This window comes from Poecilia formosa, unplaced genomic scaffold (genome assembly GCF_000485575.1).
Source record: "Poecilia formosa unplaced genomic scaffold, Poecilia_formosa-5.1.2 Scaffold13, whole genome shotgun sequence".
Taxonomy (NCBI): domain Eukaryota; kingdom Metazoa; phylum Chordata; class Actinopteri; order Cyprinodontiformes; family Poeciliidae; genus Poecilia; species Poecilia formosa.
Window position 1 is genome coordinate 1,697,114 of NW_006799952.1, and position 18,507 is coordinate 1,715,620.

Consider the following 18,507-nt stretch of genomic DNA (forward strand, 5'->3'; position numbering starts at 1 on the left):
TAGATAGATAGATAGATCTTGAGGATTGATAGTACTTGAGGAAAGAATACTATGAAATACTGAAGCAACAAGACAGCAACCTGAAGCTACAGCTGAATAAATGTCTTGTGCTTTTACTGCAATTGGGTTTGGAAGCAAATTATTGGTTGGCCCCAACCAAGTATGTACTGTATATGATACATTTTTTGTCTAAATATGTTTTTAATGTTTTTTTCAACATTCTAGCGTTTTTAATAAACGTACACCATAACTATCAATATTAACATAATAAACAAACGCTGCAATAGGTTTACACACCCATATTTATTTATTTCAATGATATTCAAATTGGAATGTTATTCCAACTTACAGAGACATACAAGCATAACTAATTAATTAATTAACGTGCTGTTATCAAAGTCCAGAAGGGGTAGCTCTGGACTGTCATGAAGGGAACCGGATCAGCAGCGGTGAACCGGTAGGCGGAGACTGTCCTCTTGCTTCCGCGTTTCCCTCTCACTTCTCTCATTGCACAGCACGCCGGTAATTTTGGTCACGTTTCCAACCCTTCATCCTTATTTATTCCCTTTTTAGTTCTACCTGTTGCGAGTTTATTAAAACGGCTTTACAACATTTAGCGGAACCCACACAACCCTGTCCTACACAAAGGGGGGTTGTCGACTGGCTCATCCATGTATTGGAGTCCTGGGCCCCAGCGCACCGGCTCCGGCTTCAGCCATGTCGGCACAGAACGCAGCGGCTGGTGGCGGTGACAGAGCGGGAAGCGAACCGGCAGGTAAATGAAACACAACACTATTGCTGTCACCGTCGGTAATGCTTGCATATATGCTGGCAGTAGGGGGTCTCTTCCATCGAGGTTTAGGCTGACAAGCTGAGGTTCAGGGCTGTTTATTGTCAGGTTGTTGCTCCGCTCAACCGAGGAGTTTGCGCTATTCCGAAACTAGGTCAGTAGATCAGTAGAGCAAGCTCGCCCTCTAACGCTACGCCATTTATGTAACCGCTGTACGACCTTGTTTGTCACACCACCACCGTTTCGCAACCTAAACGGGTCAAATATTAAAAACCTATTGTCTGTTAAATATAATTATTCGCTCCTATTAATGATAACCTGTACATGTAAACCACAACAAAAGCTAGCTTAGCAGCGGCAGCGGGGCCTGTTTATCGCTCTCTAGCGAAGGATGCGTTTATTTAAGGTGGTATTCTTGAGAACAGCGTGTTACATTACGTTACAGTAGATTTATTTAGCACTTCGTTTTCAAGAATGATCAGTTTTAATTAATACAAAGTGTAGTTACGCGTTTTATATTTACAACAGCTTCTATCTACAAGAGGAGGAGCCGAATCGGTTATTTGTGTTAAGCTTTAAGGTTGCCACAGTGAGCCTCTCTGTCTGTAGAAGCCAGTCCTCCTTTAGTGTCACATAAATCAGTTCTGTTCAGGACTAGATGTACTGGACTGTTGGAACCGGCTTTAGGGTCAGTTCAGACTGAGGAAGAAAAAATACAAACACAGATGACTGAAAATAAATGAGCAGATTTTTTTTATTAGGCTTAAAAAATGTCTAAAAAGCAACATGTTTATTTTAGGTAACATATTAACTAAAATGTATGTGAGCGTCCAGACAAACCGTTGCACGGCAGTCTCAAATGTAAGGTTTTAAATTTCCTTTTTATTTATTACTGTGTAACAGGCTCGGGCTGGTTATTAATATCAAGGTGTACCGCAGTTTTAAGAAGTTGTGGTTTTAAAACTGCTACAATTTCTCACCACATCATTTCTACAATATAAAGTTGTTTTAAGTAGACACTGGAGGACGAGATGAATGGCTCCCTGTTGGTGCTGCACACTGCCGATCAACTGGCTGAATACAAAGCCTAATATAATGTAGTGTGATTTTCCATTGCTTACGAGAGAGAGAAATTTGGCTGCGTAAAATGTTTCACATGACACAGTGATGGTGTTACAACTAAACTACCTGCTAACTGTAGTTGGAAAGCTACAAATAGCAGGGCCTCTTTCCCAGTTAGACTAATTACCCAGCTTATATCAGCTATTTACAAGTTACTAAATGAAGAGAAGAATAGCAAAATTATATAATTTCCTTGCAATAAGCACTTAGGATGAAGTCATTGTAACTGTAATGACCAGTAAGTTATGTAATGTTAGCAAGTGTAGTGCTTTTAATTTAGTCAACTGGAACACAGCGCACTTTACAGAAATTAAAAATACATTTAAAAAAAAAAAGCAATGGAGACATTTACCAGAAGTGATCAAACTAAGTAAACGAATGAAAGAAAAAAAATGAAGACATAAGATGGATACATCAGTCAGTTGTGTTGCTCTGTGCTTAAATGCCATTGAGATTATAGAAAGCTTTACAACCTTTAAATTCAAAGGTCAATCTGATACAGTCTAAGCAAGCAATATTTACATCAGTGATAATGTTGTACTTGCCAAAACAATTAGTTAGAAATATCAACCCATGGGGTGCTGTGGTGGCGCAGGGGCAAAGCACGATCCACGTATTGAGGCCTTAGCCCTCGATGCTAAAGTTTTTACTAACTAAAACTGAAATTCAACAAACACAAACAGTACATTATTAGAAACCTCAAATAAAATTTAGAACAAACTGATGCATGTTTAGTTTGCAATAACTATTGTTATCCATCTATTGTCTGCACCTGCTTGTCCTTGCAGGGTCACAAGGACAAGCGACTCTGCAACTGCTCCATCTAAATTGCTTGGGGGCAATTTAGATGGAGCAGTTAACCTAAGAGTCATGTTTTTGGACTGTTGGAGGGAGCTGGAGTACCCAGAGAGAAGCCAGGGTTACACAGAGAGAACATGCAAACTCCATGCAATTAGACCCCAGGCTGGGATTTGAACCCAGAACCTTCTTGCTGCAAGGCAAGAGTGCTACCAACCGAACCGCCATGTAGTCCCATTATTAATGTGATTATTATCACTGTTGTTACAATTATCACTACTAGGGATTGGTAGTATTATAGTGTTGAGAATATGCTAACTGGAAGATTTTCTGTAGCAAAAAATATAATTCTTTAACATTTATAATGATGTTTAAGGATTGTTATTTTACTCTGTATAAATAAATAGATGCAATGAAAGATAAAAATGATTTGTTCATGTAGAATTAAAAACGCCTAAATGCACGTCTAATGGTTTATCAGCTTGAGATTTCTTCAAATAAGCTGAAAAAATAATAAATTCAACATATTATACAGTATTTATTATATTAAGTCCTGACATGTTCATTAATATCTTTAAGATGTATTGTTTTTTTTTTTCCTAACGCTCTCCTACCAGCAGTGGTTGAGTGATATGTTCAAGATGTTAATGAGTCTTGTGTTTACTTCAAACTTGTAACTTATTGTCCAAAACCAAAATAAAAGCGTGTGAATAGCCAAGCCTGGAATAATAATCAGCTCTATGTTTTCCCTCAGCACACCTTGAAATGGCACAGCGAGACAGGCAGGAGCCGGTGTTATGCCGGCAAACGTGCTGGTGTGTTGGTTTTTCAAATATAGTAAACTTTAACATTTCATGATATTTAAATTTATTTCAATCTATTGTAAAACTGAGCATATATATATGTATAAAATGCTTTACATTTTTTTACATTAAAAAAACTTGTTTTATATTTTTTACATAAAAAGAGAACAACAACAACAACAAAAAATCTTATTTCTGAAGATGTGAGGCTTTTATTTTGTTCTGGTCCTGGAGGCTGAAACTCATGACTACATTGTGTGTGAGACTAAAGCTCACTCACTGACAAACTTTGTACATGTTTATCCAAAAAGCTATTTTATGACCTTGTTGCTTTGGGAGGTTATTTACATGAAAGCCAGTGATAATATATGTAGGCAACTGGTGTAAAATAATTCATAGAATGATCTGTGTAAAACTGTCTAGAGAGTAACTGTTTGACATAAAAGTAAGGCATAATTAAAATTTTAAAAAGCAGTCCTTACAAAAAACCGCAATTACATTTTTGAGAATGGACTTGTTTTCGTCTTTGGTCAAGGTTGCTCTTGCACCAGTCATTAGTTTGAGCCATCAGGACCAGCTGACCTGGATTTAAACTAAATAAAAACATCTGCAGAGTTTTTTGCTTTTTTTTTTTTTTTTTGCTGCAAGTTAGGATATTAACTGCTTATTTCAATTTTAATAATTCAGACATTTGAGACAGCTGTGCTGGAGTGGAAACACCTAAAGTAGCAAAACATGGACATTTTACGATTGGAGTTGGACATCTCTGCTTTTGCTGCATCAGAACCAAAAAATTCCCAAAATGTCATCAAGCATTTCCTTGATGCACTTTTGTTTTAGTTGAGTGAAAACCAAGTAAAGGTTAGTGACACATTTCAACAGAAAGGAGTTACTAAAGGAACCTGCAACACATTTTCCTCAATATTCCTGTTTTACATTTACACTCGTTTGTTGTCCATCAGAACTGGCAGAGGAGACCTCAAAGAAAAACAGAAATCAGTCTCAACTAGAAAAAAAGCCCAGTTTGTGCATCTCTAAAATAGAAGCTTTTTACTGTAAAGCAATAAAACAGTAAACCAAAAAAATACTTGAAAGAAGCCATTGTTTACCCATCGCTAAACGATCAAAAAAATAAAAACTGCTCTCATGATATTTAAAGATCAGATTGTTGTCTTTGGGTCAGTTGACCCATTTTTTCAAACCCACACAATGCTTTGTCATACCACTGTATGTAAACAAGAGGAGGTTTTTTGTGTGTGTGTTTTTTTTTGTTTTTTTTTTTTTGGAAGGACAGGAGGATTTAGGTAAGACCAATTTTTCTATAAGTTATGTTCATTGACTGTCATAAAACTACCAAATCTATTTTTATCTCTCAAGTAGAATAATTTCTTTTGTATTTTAGAGGCAGATGATGTAAACTTTATAGCTTATGATATTTTGTATTTATAGCAATATTAATACAAGTGACTAAAAGTACTTAGCAAACCATTGGGATCTTTTTTTTTTCCAGCAATAAACATTATTGCTAAGGATGTCCATAACCGCAGTCAAACCTCCAGAGGTACAAATATGTCTCTTATAAAACAAAATTTATAAAATGTCATGTAAAAACTGAACAAAAAAATACTGTAGAAGTATAAGACATGCAAAGTGGTGAAATGACATGCACCTATTCAGGATGGCTGCACAATGCATCATATATAAATATATATATATAAATCGAGTAATCTATCACAAATATATTCCAAGTTTCATGTCTACATGTTTAACATGCCAATATGACATTTATCCTGTTGGATAGTCTTTTTGCAGAAGAGGCCCACATTAACACAGATCCCATAATGCTAAAAGTCACAGATATTGTTGAAAGCAAGCATGACAGGAAGACCGGAGTAAGCAAAATGTTGGTTTGCTTCACACAGATGAATAAAATCACAGTGACACAAATACATTAGCGTTAGCTTAACCCAAGAAAGCTCACTGAGGAGCTGCCATGCATTCACATGTCCTGGTATGTGTGAATTGATCTGAATGAAAAGGCTTGAGCGAGCAGTTAGAGGTTTGGCCTTGTCTGTTTGCTCAAAATGAGTAAAAAGGTGTGTCCTCAAGTGAATAGGGTGCTTTGCATTTGTTTCATGGAGCCTTTCAAACATTGGGATTGTCCTTCGGGCACGCCACCTTTGGCACAATCAGTCTATTTGAGGCAATCAAAATAAAATATTTCTGAGTTGTGGAGCCTTAAGCTGAATAATAGATGCTGAGAAGAGGGATGGATAAAACTCTAGTTCTATGGGGAGAAAAGACTGCAGAATGCCATTTTAGTTCTGCATCTAAGAACTTCTTTTCTGCAGTTATTTAAATTCAGTCATAATAATTTGCAGTCAATGTTTGTTTTTTTTCCATTTATTTGCATTTTTGTTTTTGAAATATTAATATTAATGTACAAGCATCTTAACACTCTGAAGATTTAAATGTAGAGTCTGCTGCTTTAAATGAGATGATGAAATCAGACTTTCATCAAGCAGCATTTCGTCGTGCTGTGGGGTCGTATAGGTGCAGCCAGTACTCAAGTCAGACATTTATCGAATGAGCTTATAAGTAAACACTTGAGCCTCAGAGAAAGGTTGTAGGATTTATTGGAAGAATGTGTGTACAGTCTGATCTTCATTTAGCTTCTCGCCTTCATTGTAAACTTGTAATCTGGCAGAAGTTGGCAGAGTGAGGAGGATTAGAAGTTGGGTCACTGCTGATCTGTTAAAGGCTATTTGGGTCACAGGGTTTGTGGCTCACAGTTAAAAATAGGTGTAATCAATAAAAACCAGTCTGTTTCCAGTCATTCTCCTGAGGTTTTCTCCCACATATTTTTTCAGAAGCCTTACAGCTTGTGGCACACCAGAACAGATGTGGAAATATGACGAATTGAGGTTATTTCTGAGAGCCACTGTCAGCAGTTTGGGATTTAAATGCTTCATTACACATGGTCGCTTTGAACAACCCATACTGCCCCATTTCTGGGCTTCTCTCAGCTGTAGGCCTTTGGATAAAAGTACGGTACAATCACAATGCAGCCACTGGCCTCATACAACACAGTATTTTGATTGGGGACAAAAACACGTCACTTCTTGCGACAAACCTGAGACCTTAGTGCAACATGTTTGTTGCTGCATTAATATAAATGCCACATTAGGTGGAAACCTTATCCTGAACACACCAGACCATTAAATAGCGTACCAAACCACACCGACACGTGCCAGACTGTGGGAACGAGGAATAAAAATGCTTTCTATAAGAAACATCTGAAGGAAAATATCCTGCCACTATACTACTCTCCTGTAAATAACCTTCCAATGTCCCTGAGCTAAAATAATTCTGCAAAGAAAATTAGGACAAAATTTCTCTGCAGCAACGTAAAAGATAAATGTTTTGCTATTGCAATCACTTGATGGCAGTCGTTGCTGCCAAGGTTGGCACAGGTTGTGAGGTTTATGGAAATGCACATTTTCATAAAGGGCCAGATTGGTTTGGAAAGCTTATTCTCCTACAAATTTTGATCACTGTTTTAAAACAGCTCATTGTAATTAGTCTGGTTATATTTGCCTGAAATCTTTTTTTTTTTTAATCCAAAATGTTTAATTATAATAAAAATAGATTTATTTTTTTTAACAGCAATGTAGATGTAGGAAAAACTTTCCTGGTGTAAAACTCCATAAAATCCCAATATCAGTGATGGTTGGTTCCACTTTTGAACAGCCTGGTTTTGTAATTTCTTGTTGGAATAATAAAAACCGAAGTCACCACCTGGTTTTGCTTGAAGAAATTTGTTAAAGCTCCCAATAGAAATGTTAGCAGTAATGTTTGAGCATTTACCTCACTGAATAGGAGGCTTCTGGTCTTCCTTATAGGAAAAGTGCAGTGGCCGTCTGACAGCAGTTGGAACAAATTGTGACCAGGGTGTGAGGAGCTGACCGGCAGTGTGCAGCAACTATTTAGGGAGTTAGTTTATGTTCCTCACAGCCTGAGAAAACTCAGCTGCCTTCTCTGCTTTTTGAATAAAAGGACCATAAACTTTTGGGGGAACTTTTTTTTTTATCAAACTTTGCTGTACCTCAATAACCATAAACTGCCCATGTCTTGCTGCAGACAAATGATGATCCTAGCTTTTAGGATTTGTTTCAGAGCATTCGATGTCTGTGTTCCAGATGACGTGCTGGTTGAGGAAGAACAGAGCAATTCTCTGCCCAGCTTGATGACCCCATCCATAACATCTGGTATGTCCTCGAGTATGGACATGCCAAGGAAGCGCAAGGGAAGCACAGACAACCAGTTAGTACTCCTCATACATTTGACCTGATTAAAATACACCGAAAAAAAAAACAAACTTGTAAATTAACGTTTTTATTCTCCTGTCAGGGATTCAAAATTGGCTATGATTGACGATGCAGATATGGAAGATGACCAAAACAGGTGCTTTGCTCATTTTTAAAGGGAAACAAATGTTTTTGTGCAAATTTTCCCTAGAATAAATGTAATCTTTCCATGTGAATTTGGTGATTTTTCTCTCCACAGGTCGGACGGAGAGGACCAACATGTCAAAATGAAATGTTTCAGGTAGAAAAACCTTATAATAAACCTCTGATTAAACAAATGTCTGTTATAGTTCAATAATCCAGAGCGTGCTGCTTTTCAGAGCACGCTCTGAGCACATTTTTTTTAAATGTCTCTGCAGGGAACCACACAGCCAAATTGAGAAGAGGAGACGAGACAAAATGAACAATCTCATTGACAAGCTTTCAGCCATGATCCCCACATGTAACCCCATGTCCCGTAAACTGGACAAACTCACGGTGCTCAGAATGGCAGTGCAGCACCTCAAATCCCTCAAAGGTACAAATTACATCCATAGCCTGTGGTAATCAAAGCCCTACTTTTCTCAGTTAAGTTTAAATTATTTTGAAATTACATTTAACTGACAGAGACAACGTACGTCTTGTTAACTTCTTTTGTTTTATGCTAAAATCTTAAGCCTTCTACATGGTAAAACTGTCTGTAACTTCAGGATCAGCGAGCTCCTTCTCTGAAGCGAGCTACAAACCGTCATTTCTTCCTGATGAAGAGCTTAAACACCTTGTCCTCAAGGTAAACATGAGACAGTAAAACATGTTTGCATGTGTTACCTTATGATCAAAATTTCAAGGATATTAGAATTTTCCATCAATTACAAAGCAATAAAGTAGACTAGATTAGCTTTTCTTTATTTTTTGAACTATGTTAGTTACATTTACAATGTGTAGCATTTTACTTAAGCCTGATGGCTTTGTGCTTTTTTGTCTTGAGCAGGTCCTGACTGTCGCTCTTTCCTTGTCTCTGTTGTACAGGCTGCAGATGGGTTCCTGTTTGTAGTGGGCTGTGATCGCGGGAAAATAGTTTTTGTCTCAGAGTCCGTCACAAAGATATTAAATTATAGTCGGGTAACACTTTTACATTTGTCGCATAATCTGCTGTTTTTGTGACTTTATGTAAAAACACCAGACCCGCTAGATGGGTTTTTGTTATGATGTCTGCATAGTGGATAGATGGGAATCTATGAGGTGCTGGTGACTTTAAAAGAGAGCATGCTCCCTGCTGTAGAACTGCTAGTTAAAACTAAAACATTCATTCACTACATATGTGCTTAATAGTTACGTTTGTACTGCTTTTAAAAATGGACATTTCTGTTTGGAGTTTGACCATATTAAGATCTTAATCTGCCATAGTTTTTGCTAACTTGCTGTATCTTGTGTTTTCATACCAACTGAACTTTTCCCTATTTTATCCTGTTACAACCACAAACGTGAATGGGTTTTATGTGGTCGACCAACACAAAGTGGTGCATAATTGCGAAGAGGGAAATAAAAATCAGGTAACAGGTAAATGCAACACCCTGGTATGCGGTTACAGCTGCAAGTCGAACAGCCGCAGCCTCTGTTGCATGTTTTGCCCCATATTTCAGGTCTTTAACTCCGACCAGCCTTTCATTCCATGCAGAAGAAAGCAACCCTAATATTTATGCTGCCTCTTCCATGTTACACTACTCATATTTCAGGATTTTCTATGTAGGTTTTCTACCACATGTAGTATTTTTGCATTGAGATTGTAAAGTTTCACTTTGGTTCTTCCACATCTTCAGAGAGTGTCTGTGTCCCTCGGTCTTTGTGGTTGTGTATTTTGATTCCTATGGAGATGAATTTAAATTGCACACAGGTAGATTTTGTTTACTAAATTGTCCATATTTGTTGGTTTTTAAATTTATTTAAATAAAGATGCCAGTCTCAGTTTTCAGACTTGTACGACCTTCCTTTTACTCGGTTTGCGATTGTGCTCTACTTTTGTGTTACCATAAAATCCCATTCAAAAATACTAGACTTTGTGATTGTAATATGACAAAATGTTAAAAGTTCAAGAATTATGACTACTTTAACATTAATAGCGTGTCTTTAAGATTCGAATCTGACTCATTTCCATCTTTACACCCTGTCTGGTGTGCTCCTGGGACAGAAGTCCTCAGTAAAAATACCCTTCGAAAATAGTTGTTAGCTCTGTTTAAATTAGGTATTTTTGTTGGTTGTTTCATCCACATGGAAGCCTTGTTTAAGTATGTGGTGTTCTGTGTTTTTTACTTTAGACGGAGCTGATTGGACAGAGCCTGTTTGACTATATACACCCCAAGGACATGGGAAAAGTGAAGGAGCAACTGTCTGCTTCTGAATTGCACCCTCGTGAGCGGCTAATAGATGCTAAAAGTAAAGCGTTTTATTTTTGTCTGTGTGTGTGAGGTCAAAAGACTTAATTTTACTGCAGTGCGTTTAACACTCTGGGTATCTGCAGCTGGTCTGCAGGTTCAGGCTGACCTTCCCATCGGTGCGTCACGGTTGTGCTCAGGCGCTCGGCGCTCCTTCTTTTGTCGCATGAAGTACAACAAAATACCTGTGAAAATCGAAGAAAAGGAAACGCAGGCAAACATCTCTAAAAAGAAAGGTGACCCCAAATTGCTTGGCAGTTTCCACAAATGACCCCGAGAGGTGGATTTTATTTTGTGCATATTGTTTATGACATTTAATGCAACTTTTTATTTTATTTTTTTAAGAGTCACAGAAATACTGCACAGTCCACTGCACCGGCTACATGCGCAGTTGGCCAACCAGTCAGATGGGAGCAGAGGGGGAAGGAGAGGGGGACAAGCAGGACAGCTCCTACTTTAGCTGCCTGGTGGCGGTGGGACGCGTCCATTCACACTCGGCTCCGCAAGTTAACGGAGAAGTCCGAGTTAAACCCACTGAGTTTGTTACACGCTACGCCATGGATGGAAAATTCACCTTTGTTGATCAAAGGTAAATTTAATTTCCTGTTACAGGAGGGTAAGGTGGCCTAGAGGATGATGTAGCTAGTCTAAAGAAAGACCACAGCTGGCTACATTTTGAAAATCATTCCAGATATTTTAACCATTCTTTAAATGAGATGCTTTATACAGTTAATTAGGAACTGTGTGATTCCAAGCTACTGAAACATTTAAGAACATTTTATTACTTAATTTTCATAAATAATCGAAACGAACTTGCACTGTTTAACATCATGGTGTTTATAAAATGGTTGAAAAATGTGTAACTTGAAACATGAATGGAGGATTTGTGTCTTAAAACATTATAAATTACACTTAAAGGTTTGGACAAAAAAAAAAAGAAAAAAACTGAAAAGTTGTGTATTTGTTTTCATTTCTATGAACACACGCTCCCTCTGCAGCTTTCCAATGTCTCTGAACTTTTTTCCTCCAACAGAGCAACAACCATTCTGGGTTATCTTCCCCAAGAATTGCTTGGAACGTCGTGCTACGAGTACTTCCATCAAGATGACTTACTACATTTAGCCGATCGACATCGAAAAGGTAACCTACGTGTCTCGCATAGTTTTCTTCTTAAAGTAATTTTAAAGTCTCTGCTGCATAAAATGCGCCAGCTTCAACATTGCTGCGATGCATATCGAGCTGCAAAATTTCTTGTTGTTCCAAACTGGTAATTTTGCACACAGTATGTTTTGTCTACTATATTGTTTAATTTGCTTTTTTTTTTCCCCTTCTTGTCACCTCTTTACAGTCCTGCGAAGTCGAGAGAAAATAGAGACAAACTGCTATAAATTCAAAACAAAATACGGTTCTTTTGTCACTCTGCAAAGTCAGTGGTTTAGTTTTGTCAACCCTTGGAACAAAGAAGTCGAATACATAGTGTCAACCAACACAGTAATATCGTAAGTATATGCCTGCAGCATTTGGTGCTTTATCTGACCATATCTGCACACGGCTGCTCAGAAAACCGTCTGCTTCCTGTTCTCTCCCCTCCTCTGATAAGGTACGACAACAGTCGAACAGCGCGGTCTGGACACAAGTCTGAACAGTCGGGCAATTCCAAGGCTTCAGAAGGTCAGAGCATAACAATCTCTGATTTGCATGTGTGTGCAGCTTCCATACTTGCATGCAGCACCTTCTGTGATTTTCCTTGCAGCTGAGCATGCTGCTGTTTTGTGTGAATGACGTGTGTTTTTCCGTTGAAGTCAGTAAACTAAGTCTGGCCTAGAAACGTTTGTAGGTCACTTTGAGCGTGTTGTTTCAGAAACTGGTGCGCACTGAACGATGGGCTCAATTAGTTAGTTTTTAAGTGGAAATCTAAACAAGGTTGCTTATTAATTAATTAACGGTCCAACTGCATTATATGTTGTGCTTGAGAGTTTTGTCATAATACTCGAGTTAATTTCTAGAAAAAGGCTCCTGCAGACCAAAGTCTTTCAAGGAGTGTAGCTGCAGCTGGATGTGCTGAAAACCACGCACATTTTTCTATATACTGCAGTTGTTGTGACAAAGTATGGATTTGGTTTTTATCGTAACTAAAACCAAAAGGAAAAAAGCAAAGCAAAGAGATTATTTTAGACTTTGTTTCTTCTTACATTTAAGTTGACATTTGAGTTTCCACATAATGTGTTGATTTAACCCTTCACCTTTTAGTATTTTCAGGATTTTTCTACAATGTGACTGGAGGCACACATTGACAATTTAACAAAAGGGCCATTTACTAACTGTTTGGTCTGTACACATAATGTGTTAGAAACATTTGTTTGTCTGACAAATTAAATGTTGTTGCTTTAAACAGAATTATTAAAATAAACCTGGCCTGAAAAGGCGTTTGCATATTAAAAAAAATACTCATTTTTGAATCCTAATCTTACTTATATTCTTACAGACTGCAAGAAGTCCCTTCCAGTTATACCAGGCATCTCCTCTGCATCTGGAACTATGATATACGCCGGAAGCATTGGGACGCAGATTGCTAATGAGCTGCTGGATTTCAACAAGTACGGCATCAAAACAAGTGTTTAACTTTTAAGGGTCATGAGGAAAAATTAGACACCTTATGCTATAAAACATGTTCAGACGTAAGGATATCTTATGTAAATTTTCAAATCGGGTTGATATATAACTGAATATTTTAAAATATTTAATTTAAAATGAGTCAGATATTTCCACTGTTTAAAAAAAAAAAATCCAATCAGATATGGACAATATTCCGTATTGATCTGATCTGAGGCCTCTGGAAAAGTGGTCTCAAAAATTCATTATGGATTTTATGGAAACTAATCTACAAATGGAGAACCTTAGAAACCGTTACCAACATGCTCAGCTTTGGCCATGCAAATGACTGTAACGTGAAAGCAGACTCTAGGATGCCACAAGAAGGCTCCAAAAATCCTAAAATGTCCCGTTGGCGCCTGCAGCAGGCTCTTACTGCAGTGGAAGTAAGAGTAAGAGGAAGTAACTCTCCACAATCAGGAAGAAACTCGAAGAAACAGAGCACAAAAGCTTAACTTTTGTGCTCTGTGTTCAAGCAGGAAACATTTGCTCTCTCAAATAAACATCAGACTTAAAACGAGGGAATTTCAAAAAAGGACTAGAAATGTGTTATGTAAAACTTTTTCTTATAAAAGAACTGAATATTTAATGGGATGTCCTAATTTTCCCTCATAGCTTGATTATAACCTAAATCTACTAGTGTTTTCTTTCTTTTCATCCATCTCCTTGAGCAGCTCTGTTTTTCCTGCTATGCTGTTTGATACATTATTGATTGTCTGTGTTGTTCTGCTCAGGCTGAATTCATCACCTTCTAGTGGGAACGTCAGTCCATTCAGTCTGGCACAGGATAAATCTCCCCAAACACTCAATCAGATCACCAACAGTGTAAGTGTCTGTTCAGTAAATCCTGTCTTATCCAGAAAACAGCTTTTAAATTGTTTCATATGTAGAGATGGGCTTTACAAATCTTTCTATGAACCGTTTACATAACAAAGATGTTTCCCAATACAGGAGAAAAACAAATTACTTTCGTGTTGGTGTTTTAAGTGCAATTGGTCCATTTCTTACAGCTCTTTTTGGTTTAAAATACTAACATGTTGTCATTATTGTTTAAAATATTCATTCAGTTTTAAAATCACCTCAAAAGAATTGATCTTTGTCCCTTCTTCTTCTGCTTCTTTTTAAACGTCCTGCATACTGCCTCTAATCTGCTTGTCTTTTTCTCTCCAGGTGCCAAACGGAGAAACTTCTGACATGGAGATCCCAGGAAAGTCGAGCTCAGAGGGTGAACCTCCAGGGGTTTCATTCCCAGGGGGAGACTCACTGATGGGTACGCTATCTGAACCTCTTAATAAGCCTATTAAAAGCATGTAATAAAACTATTGCTGAATATTGTGATAACTATGTTGATTTCAATTAACCAACATTTTCCAAACTCGTTTGCCTTTTCCACAATCACAATGGTCCCACTCTTCTCTGTGAGCTTAAGCATACATAAAGTAGAAGCATAGATGGCAGTAGAAGTTTATCTTTGCTCTCCAAAACTTCATTGGCAGACAAAATGTGCTTGCTTGGTACTTGAGACATAATATCTTATGAAATATTGGACTTATCGTGCTGTTTCTGAGTGAGTGAGCCTCTGACAAGTTTCCCTTCCTAAGATTCATAATCTCTTAGTTAGCCAAGTACTTCTCAGAAACAATTGGGATCCCCTTAAAAACTTAGGCTTAAGGGCAGAAAGAGGAGAGGAGTGCAAGGTGACTCAGCCCAAACATGTGTTCATATTTTTTTTTCCCTTTCCTTCAGGGGAGAATTCCCAGCTGGATTTGGACAGTGTTGTTGGACCCAGCCTGAACAGTTTCAGCACCGACGAAGCGGCCATGGCGGTGATCATGAGCCTGCTGGAGACCGACACAAGCTTGGGAGAAGCCGTAGACTTCGAAGAGATGCACTGGTCTTTATAAAACCCGTATAACAGCTGCTGTGGGGAAACATTTGAGTGATCCGTTCCTTTGTGACAGGAATGCTAACTCCAAAAAGCAGCATTTATGATTTTTTTTTTATTTTTATGTAAAGACTTTAAATTATTAGTTAACCCCTTTCATCATAAGCTTTATAGTTTCTTGACGACCGCTCTCCCAAGATCAGGAGTGGTGTCCGTATGGGACACTTTCCCTCCTCAGACGGAGGATGCAGTTTCTCACTAGATAAAATTTTTAACAAGTTGAGACAAAAAGTTGAATTTCCAACTTTTTATTCCTCCAACCCAGTTTGAAAAAGATTTAGGTATGAAAATGCAAAAAAGAAAAAGAAACACAATGAACTGATAGGTTGCTACTGTTTGAATACTAAAAAAAAAGGACATGAGGAAGACAGCCTGGTCCCTCTCTGTAAAGCCTCAGGATCCAAACCGTTGGAGCGCACCATGGCAGGCCAACCTCTGTAACATCTACCTTTTGAGAGTCAACTCTTATGTGGATGCTTGGAGGGTTTTATCTTGTCAGTATCGGAACATATTTCAAAAAAAGCAGCCATAGTAATGCTCTTCTCTTCTACACTGACCTATAAATGCTGTATTTTGTGGGGTTAATGAGGGCACACACCACATTTTCAGACCACATGTGTCTTAAAGGGACAGTTTGCAAAGAAGGCCCCAGTTTAATAACATCAGCATCAGACATGGAGCAGGTTCTATATATTTGTCCTCATACATTTAGAACAATAGTAGAGTAGATCAACTTCGTTCTAAGCAAAACCAAACAAAAATAAAACATTTCAAAAGTGGTGTCTAAGAGGTTTGGTAGCAACTCACTTTAAATTTGGTCAGTCTGTGTTAAAGTTGAATCAGAGGGATGATACAGGAGATAATTCATGGAGTTATCCAGTTGAAGGACTTCCAGACTCCCCTCCTTTCTCTGACTGCACCAGTTCACCTGTGTGTTCTTATGCAACATCAGCTTCATAGTTTTGCAGGTTAGCTTTAGGCGGGTTTCTTAATATTTTATTTTATTTTTTTAAATGTACATTTATGCACTGACCTGTTTCCGAAGACGTGTTAATGTTTTTCGTGCTTACTGGGCGCACATTGGGTTGTCTCATAAAGCTCCGGTCAGAAGTTTACATACATTCTTTGTCTGCATGAATGTCGTATTATTTGAAGTTTCAAAGCTTCATTTAAACCGTTCTTTTTTTTTTTTTTTTTTTTTTCCCCCCCCAGGGTTGAATAATTAAACAATATACAATTTCAGTGATTTTTTTGTAACAAGGATTGGGTTCACAAGTTGTACATTTATTGCGACCACTGAATTGCCACCCTGACCTCAACTCGTAAAATATTTCTAGTCTGTTTTTAAAAAGCCAGATCTGTGCTGGGAAACAAGTGACAATTACTGAACCCTACAAATTTTGGCAAGGAGAGTGCAAGAATATTAGACCAGAATCTTGTTGCTTGCTAGCAATACTTGGTGGTTCAGGGGCAAGTTGTGAAGCAACACTAAGCCAAAAAACAATGAGGGTGTTTTTGCATATTGGAGCCTGTATGAATTAGAAAGAACTTTATCTTGTCTTTAAAACTAATTGAAGTAGTGTGTTCCAACATCTTCTCACCCTGCTTAAAGAAGGGTTCAAATGTATCATCAACGACATGAATTCTATGATGTGTCTATGTAAACTTTTGACCAGAACAGTGCTTTCTTTAAGGGATTGTGCTATGCAGAACTATCATTCCTCACGTTTCTACATTTAAATTTGTCCCGTGTCGTTTTCTCTCTACATAGTGGTTTGTGCATGCAACTTTTGAGTCCCCGAACTTTGCTGAATCCTGTTGCCATTTACCTCATGTAGAATTTTGTCTTTCTGTTGCCTAGAATTGCACATTTTATCTCTTAGGGAGAAAAGTGATAGACATTGTTATGGCTATCACCATAACAATGGTGATAATCTGTTTTGTTGGTGATACACTGTATTGTCCCATTGGGTTTGAGTTTTATTATGTAATCACCAAAATTCCCTCAAAATTAACACATTTTATGCTAATATTGCTGAATTTATGTATCTATATGTAAACTCGTTGAAAGAAAGCTAATTTATTGGTTGTTTTATTGTATAAAAACATTTTCTTGAAATATTAAATGCCAAACTATAGATGCTGTCTAAGATGCTGTGAAGTATCATTAGCCATTAACACTTTCATTTTACAAGTTATAGCCACAGATATAACATTTTCTATTCTAAGTGTTGAACATTGGAAAGAAAATTGTTCAATTTTTCAATATTTTTGTCAGAAATTTGTGTATGTCTATTTTACCCTATATAAATAATATCTAATATACTGGCACCTAAGCGTTAGATGGAATTGTTTGTCTTGTTTGGTATCTTGGGCCACGATTTAATGATTTCTTGAGGACTGTTAAGTTTTTATCCCCAATAAGAACTCTTGTTTCATGGATGGAAAGGGTTGTGAATTATGAAGAATACTGTCTTGTCTTATTAAGCTTGAATTATGAGGAGCCAGTCGACAGAGCAGCTGAATTCACAGGGACCCCCCCCCGCCCCCCAACCATGCCTGTGTCCGAAGTGCCTTTGGACATTTCTGCTCGGACACATAATGAAACCTGTGGTGTTGTTTTTTTTTTCTGTTTTACTTGGAGGCGCCTCTGTGGACTGAACGGAGGGCTAAACTGCATATCTTTGGATTAACTTGAAGCGCCATCCATGGCATGCTGTGCCCATCAATGGATGATGTGGAAACCTGTGCAGAGATGGAAGCAGCAGCTGCACATGTTGGCTTCAGAACTCACTACCTAACCAAACACACAGCGCTAAGGAGTCATGCCATGGATGCAGTCCTTTTTTTTTTCTTTTTCTGAGGCTGTTTGGTATTGTTACTGTGCAGCTTCCTCCATTGTTCCTCTGTTGTGGTCGTCGTTTCCACAGAAAGATAATATATTGCTCTCATGTCAGCCTGTTTTGCTGTGACAGAGTGATTGACCTTTTCACAGAGTTTTGCTTCGACTCCATTTGAAATAAAATGTAGTTTTTGTAAGCAAGCGATCTGTCTTTTTGTGTGTCCAGATATTGGTTTCTAAAGCCAATCAGTGCCAGAGATAGTTTATTTTAACCAGGGATATATGACTCACTGCATGAAAAGTTGGAAGGTTGTATCTTTCCAGGACCAAGTTGGAAAACAAAATATTTTCTGTGATGGCTTCAAAGAGCATGAAACAAGACCATGAAAACACTACACAAGCAAAATAATTTGTGCATAATTTTAAATAATAAAGCGATATAAATGCACAATAAGAGGTTACAATAGTTCAATGAAATAGTGAAAGAAGCAATGCTTTTTTTTATTCTATGTATTTTTATCTTGCTGAATTTATTTTTGAGTAAAGACTACATATGTTTAACTCTTCAGTAATGGCTAATTTTTAATGATTTTCTCCATATTTGTTTTTCATTTCTATAAAAGACGAGGCTAATAAGCCCTTGACTAAAGTACTTATGGATAATGCTTGCTTTACAAAAAAAAATAAAAAATCTAAATAAATAAATTTTAATTGGAAAACTAAAGTAAAATACTGTAGCAAATATTGCCTAGAATGTTGTGAAATTAAATTAGTCTA

At 37.5% G+C, this 18,507-nt stretch overlaps 1 protein-coding gene across 2 annotated transcripts; it reads left to right on the forward strand.

Moving 5' to 3' along the window:
* Positions 1–393: 393 nt before the first annotated feature.
* bmal2 (basic helix-loop-helix ARNT like 2) lies at positions 394–17,924 on the forward strand. Of its 2 annotated transcripts, XM_007545543.2 has the most exons (17): positions 394–775; positions 7,713–7,836; positions 7,924–7,977; positions 8,080–8,121; positions 8,240–8,397; positions 8,570–8,649; positions 8,889–8,981; positions 10,175–10,292; positions 10,378–10,527; positions 10,637–10,880; positions 11,325–11,431; positions 11,640–11,790; positions 11,892–11,962; positions 12,777–12,888; positions 13,678–13,768; positions 14,114–14,213; positions 14,690–17,924. In XM_007545543.2, exons 1-17 carry the CDS (start codon positions 718–720, stop codon positions 14,845–14,847), a joined length of 1,911 nt encoding a protein of 636 aa, XP_007545605.1. In that variant the 5' UTR covers positions 394–717; the 3' UTR covers positions 14,848–17,924. The 2 variants fall into 2 exon arrangements, with proteins under 2 accessions (XP_007545605.1, XP_007545607.1); XM_007545545.2 differs by lacking the exon at positions 8,889–8,981.
* Positions 17,925–18,507: the final 583 nt, after the last annotated feature.

Bases quoted from the DNA above. Each gene is read 5' to 3' on its own strand.
- bmal2 (XM_007545543.2), top strand. From the start codon at position 718: ATGTCGGCACAGAACGCAGCGGCTGGTGGCGGTGACAGAGCGGGAAGC. The intron at 776-7,712 runs GTAAATGAAACA...TCTGTGTTCCAG, and splicing joins AGCGGGAAGCGAACCGGCAG to ATGACGTGCTGGTTGAGGAA. The intron at 10,881-11,324 runs GTAAATTTAATT...TTCCTCCAACAG, and splicing joins TTCACCTTTGTTGATCAAAG to AGCAACAACCATTCTGGGTT.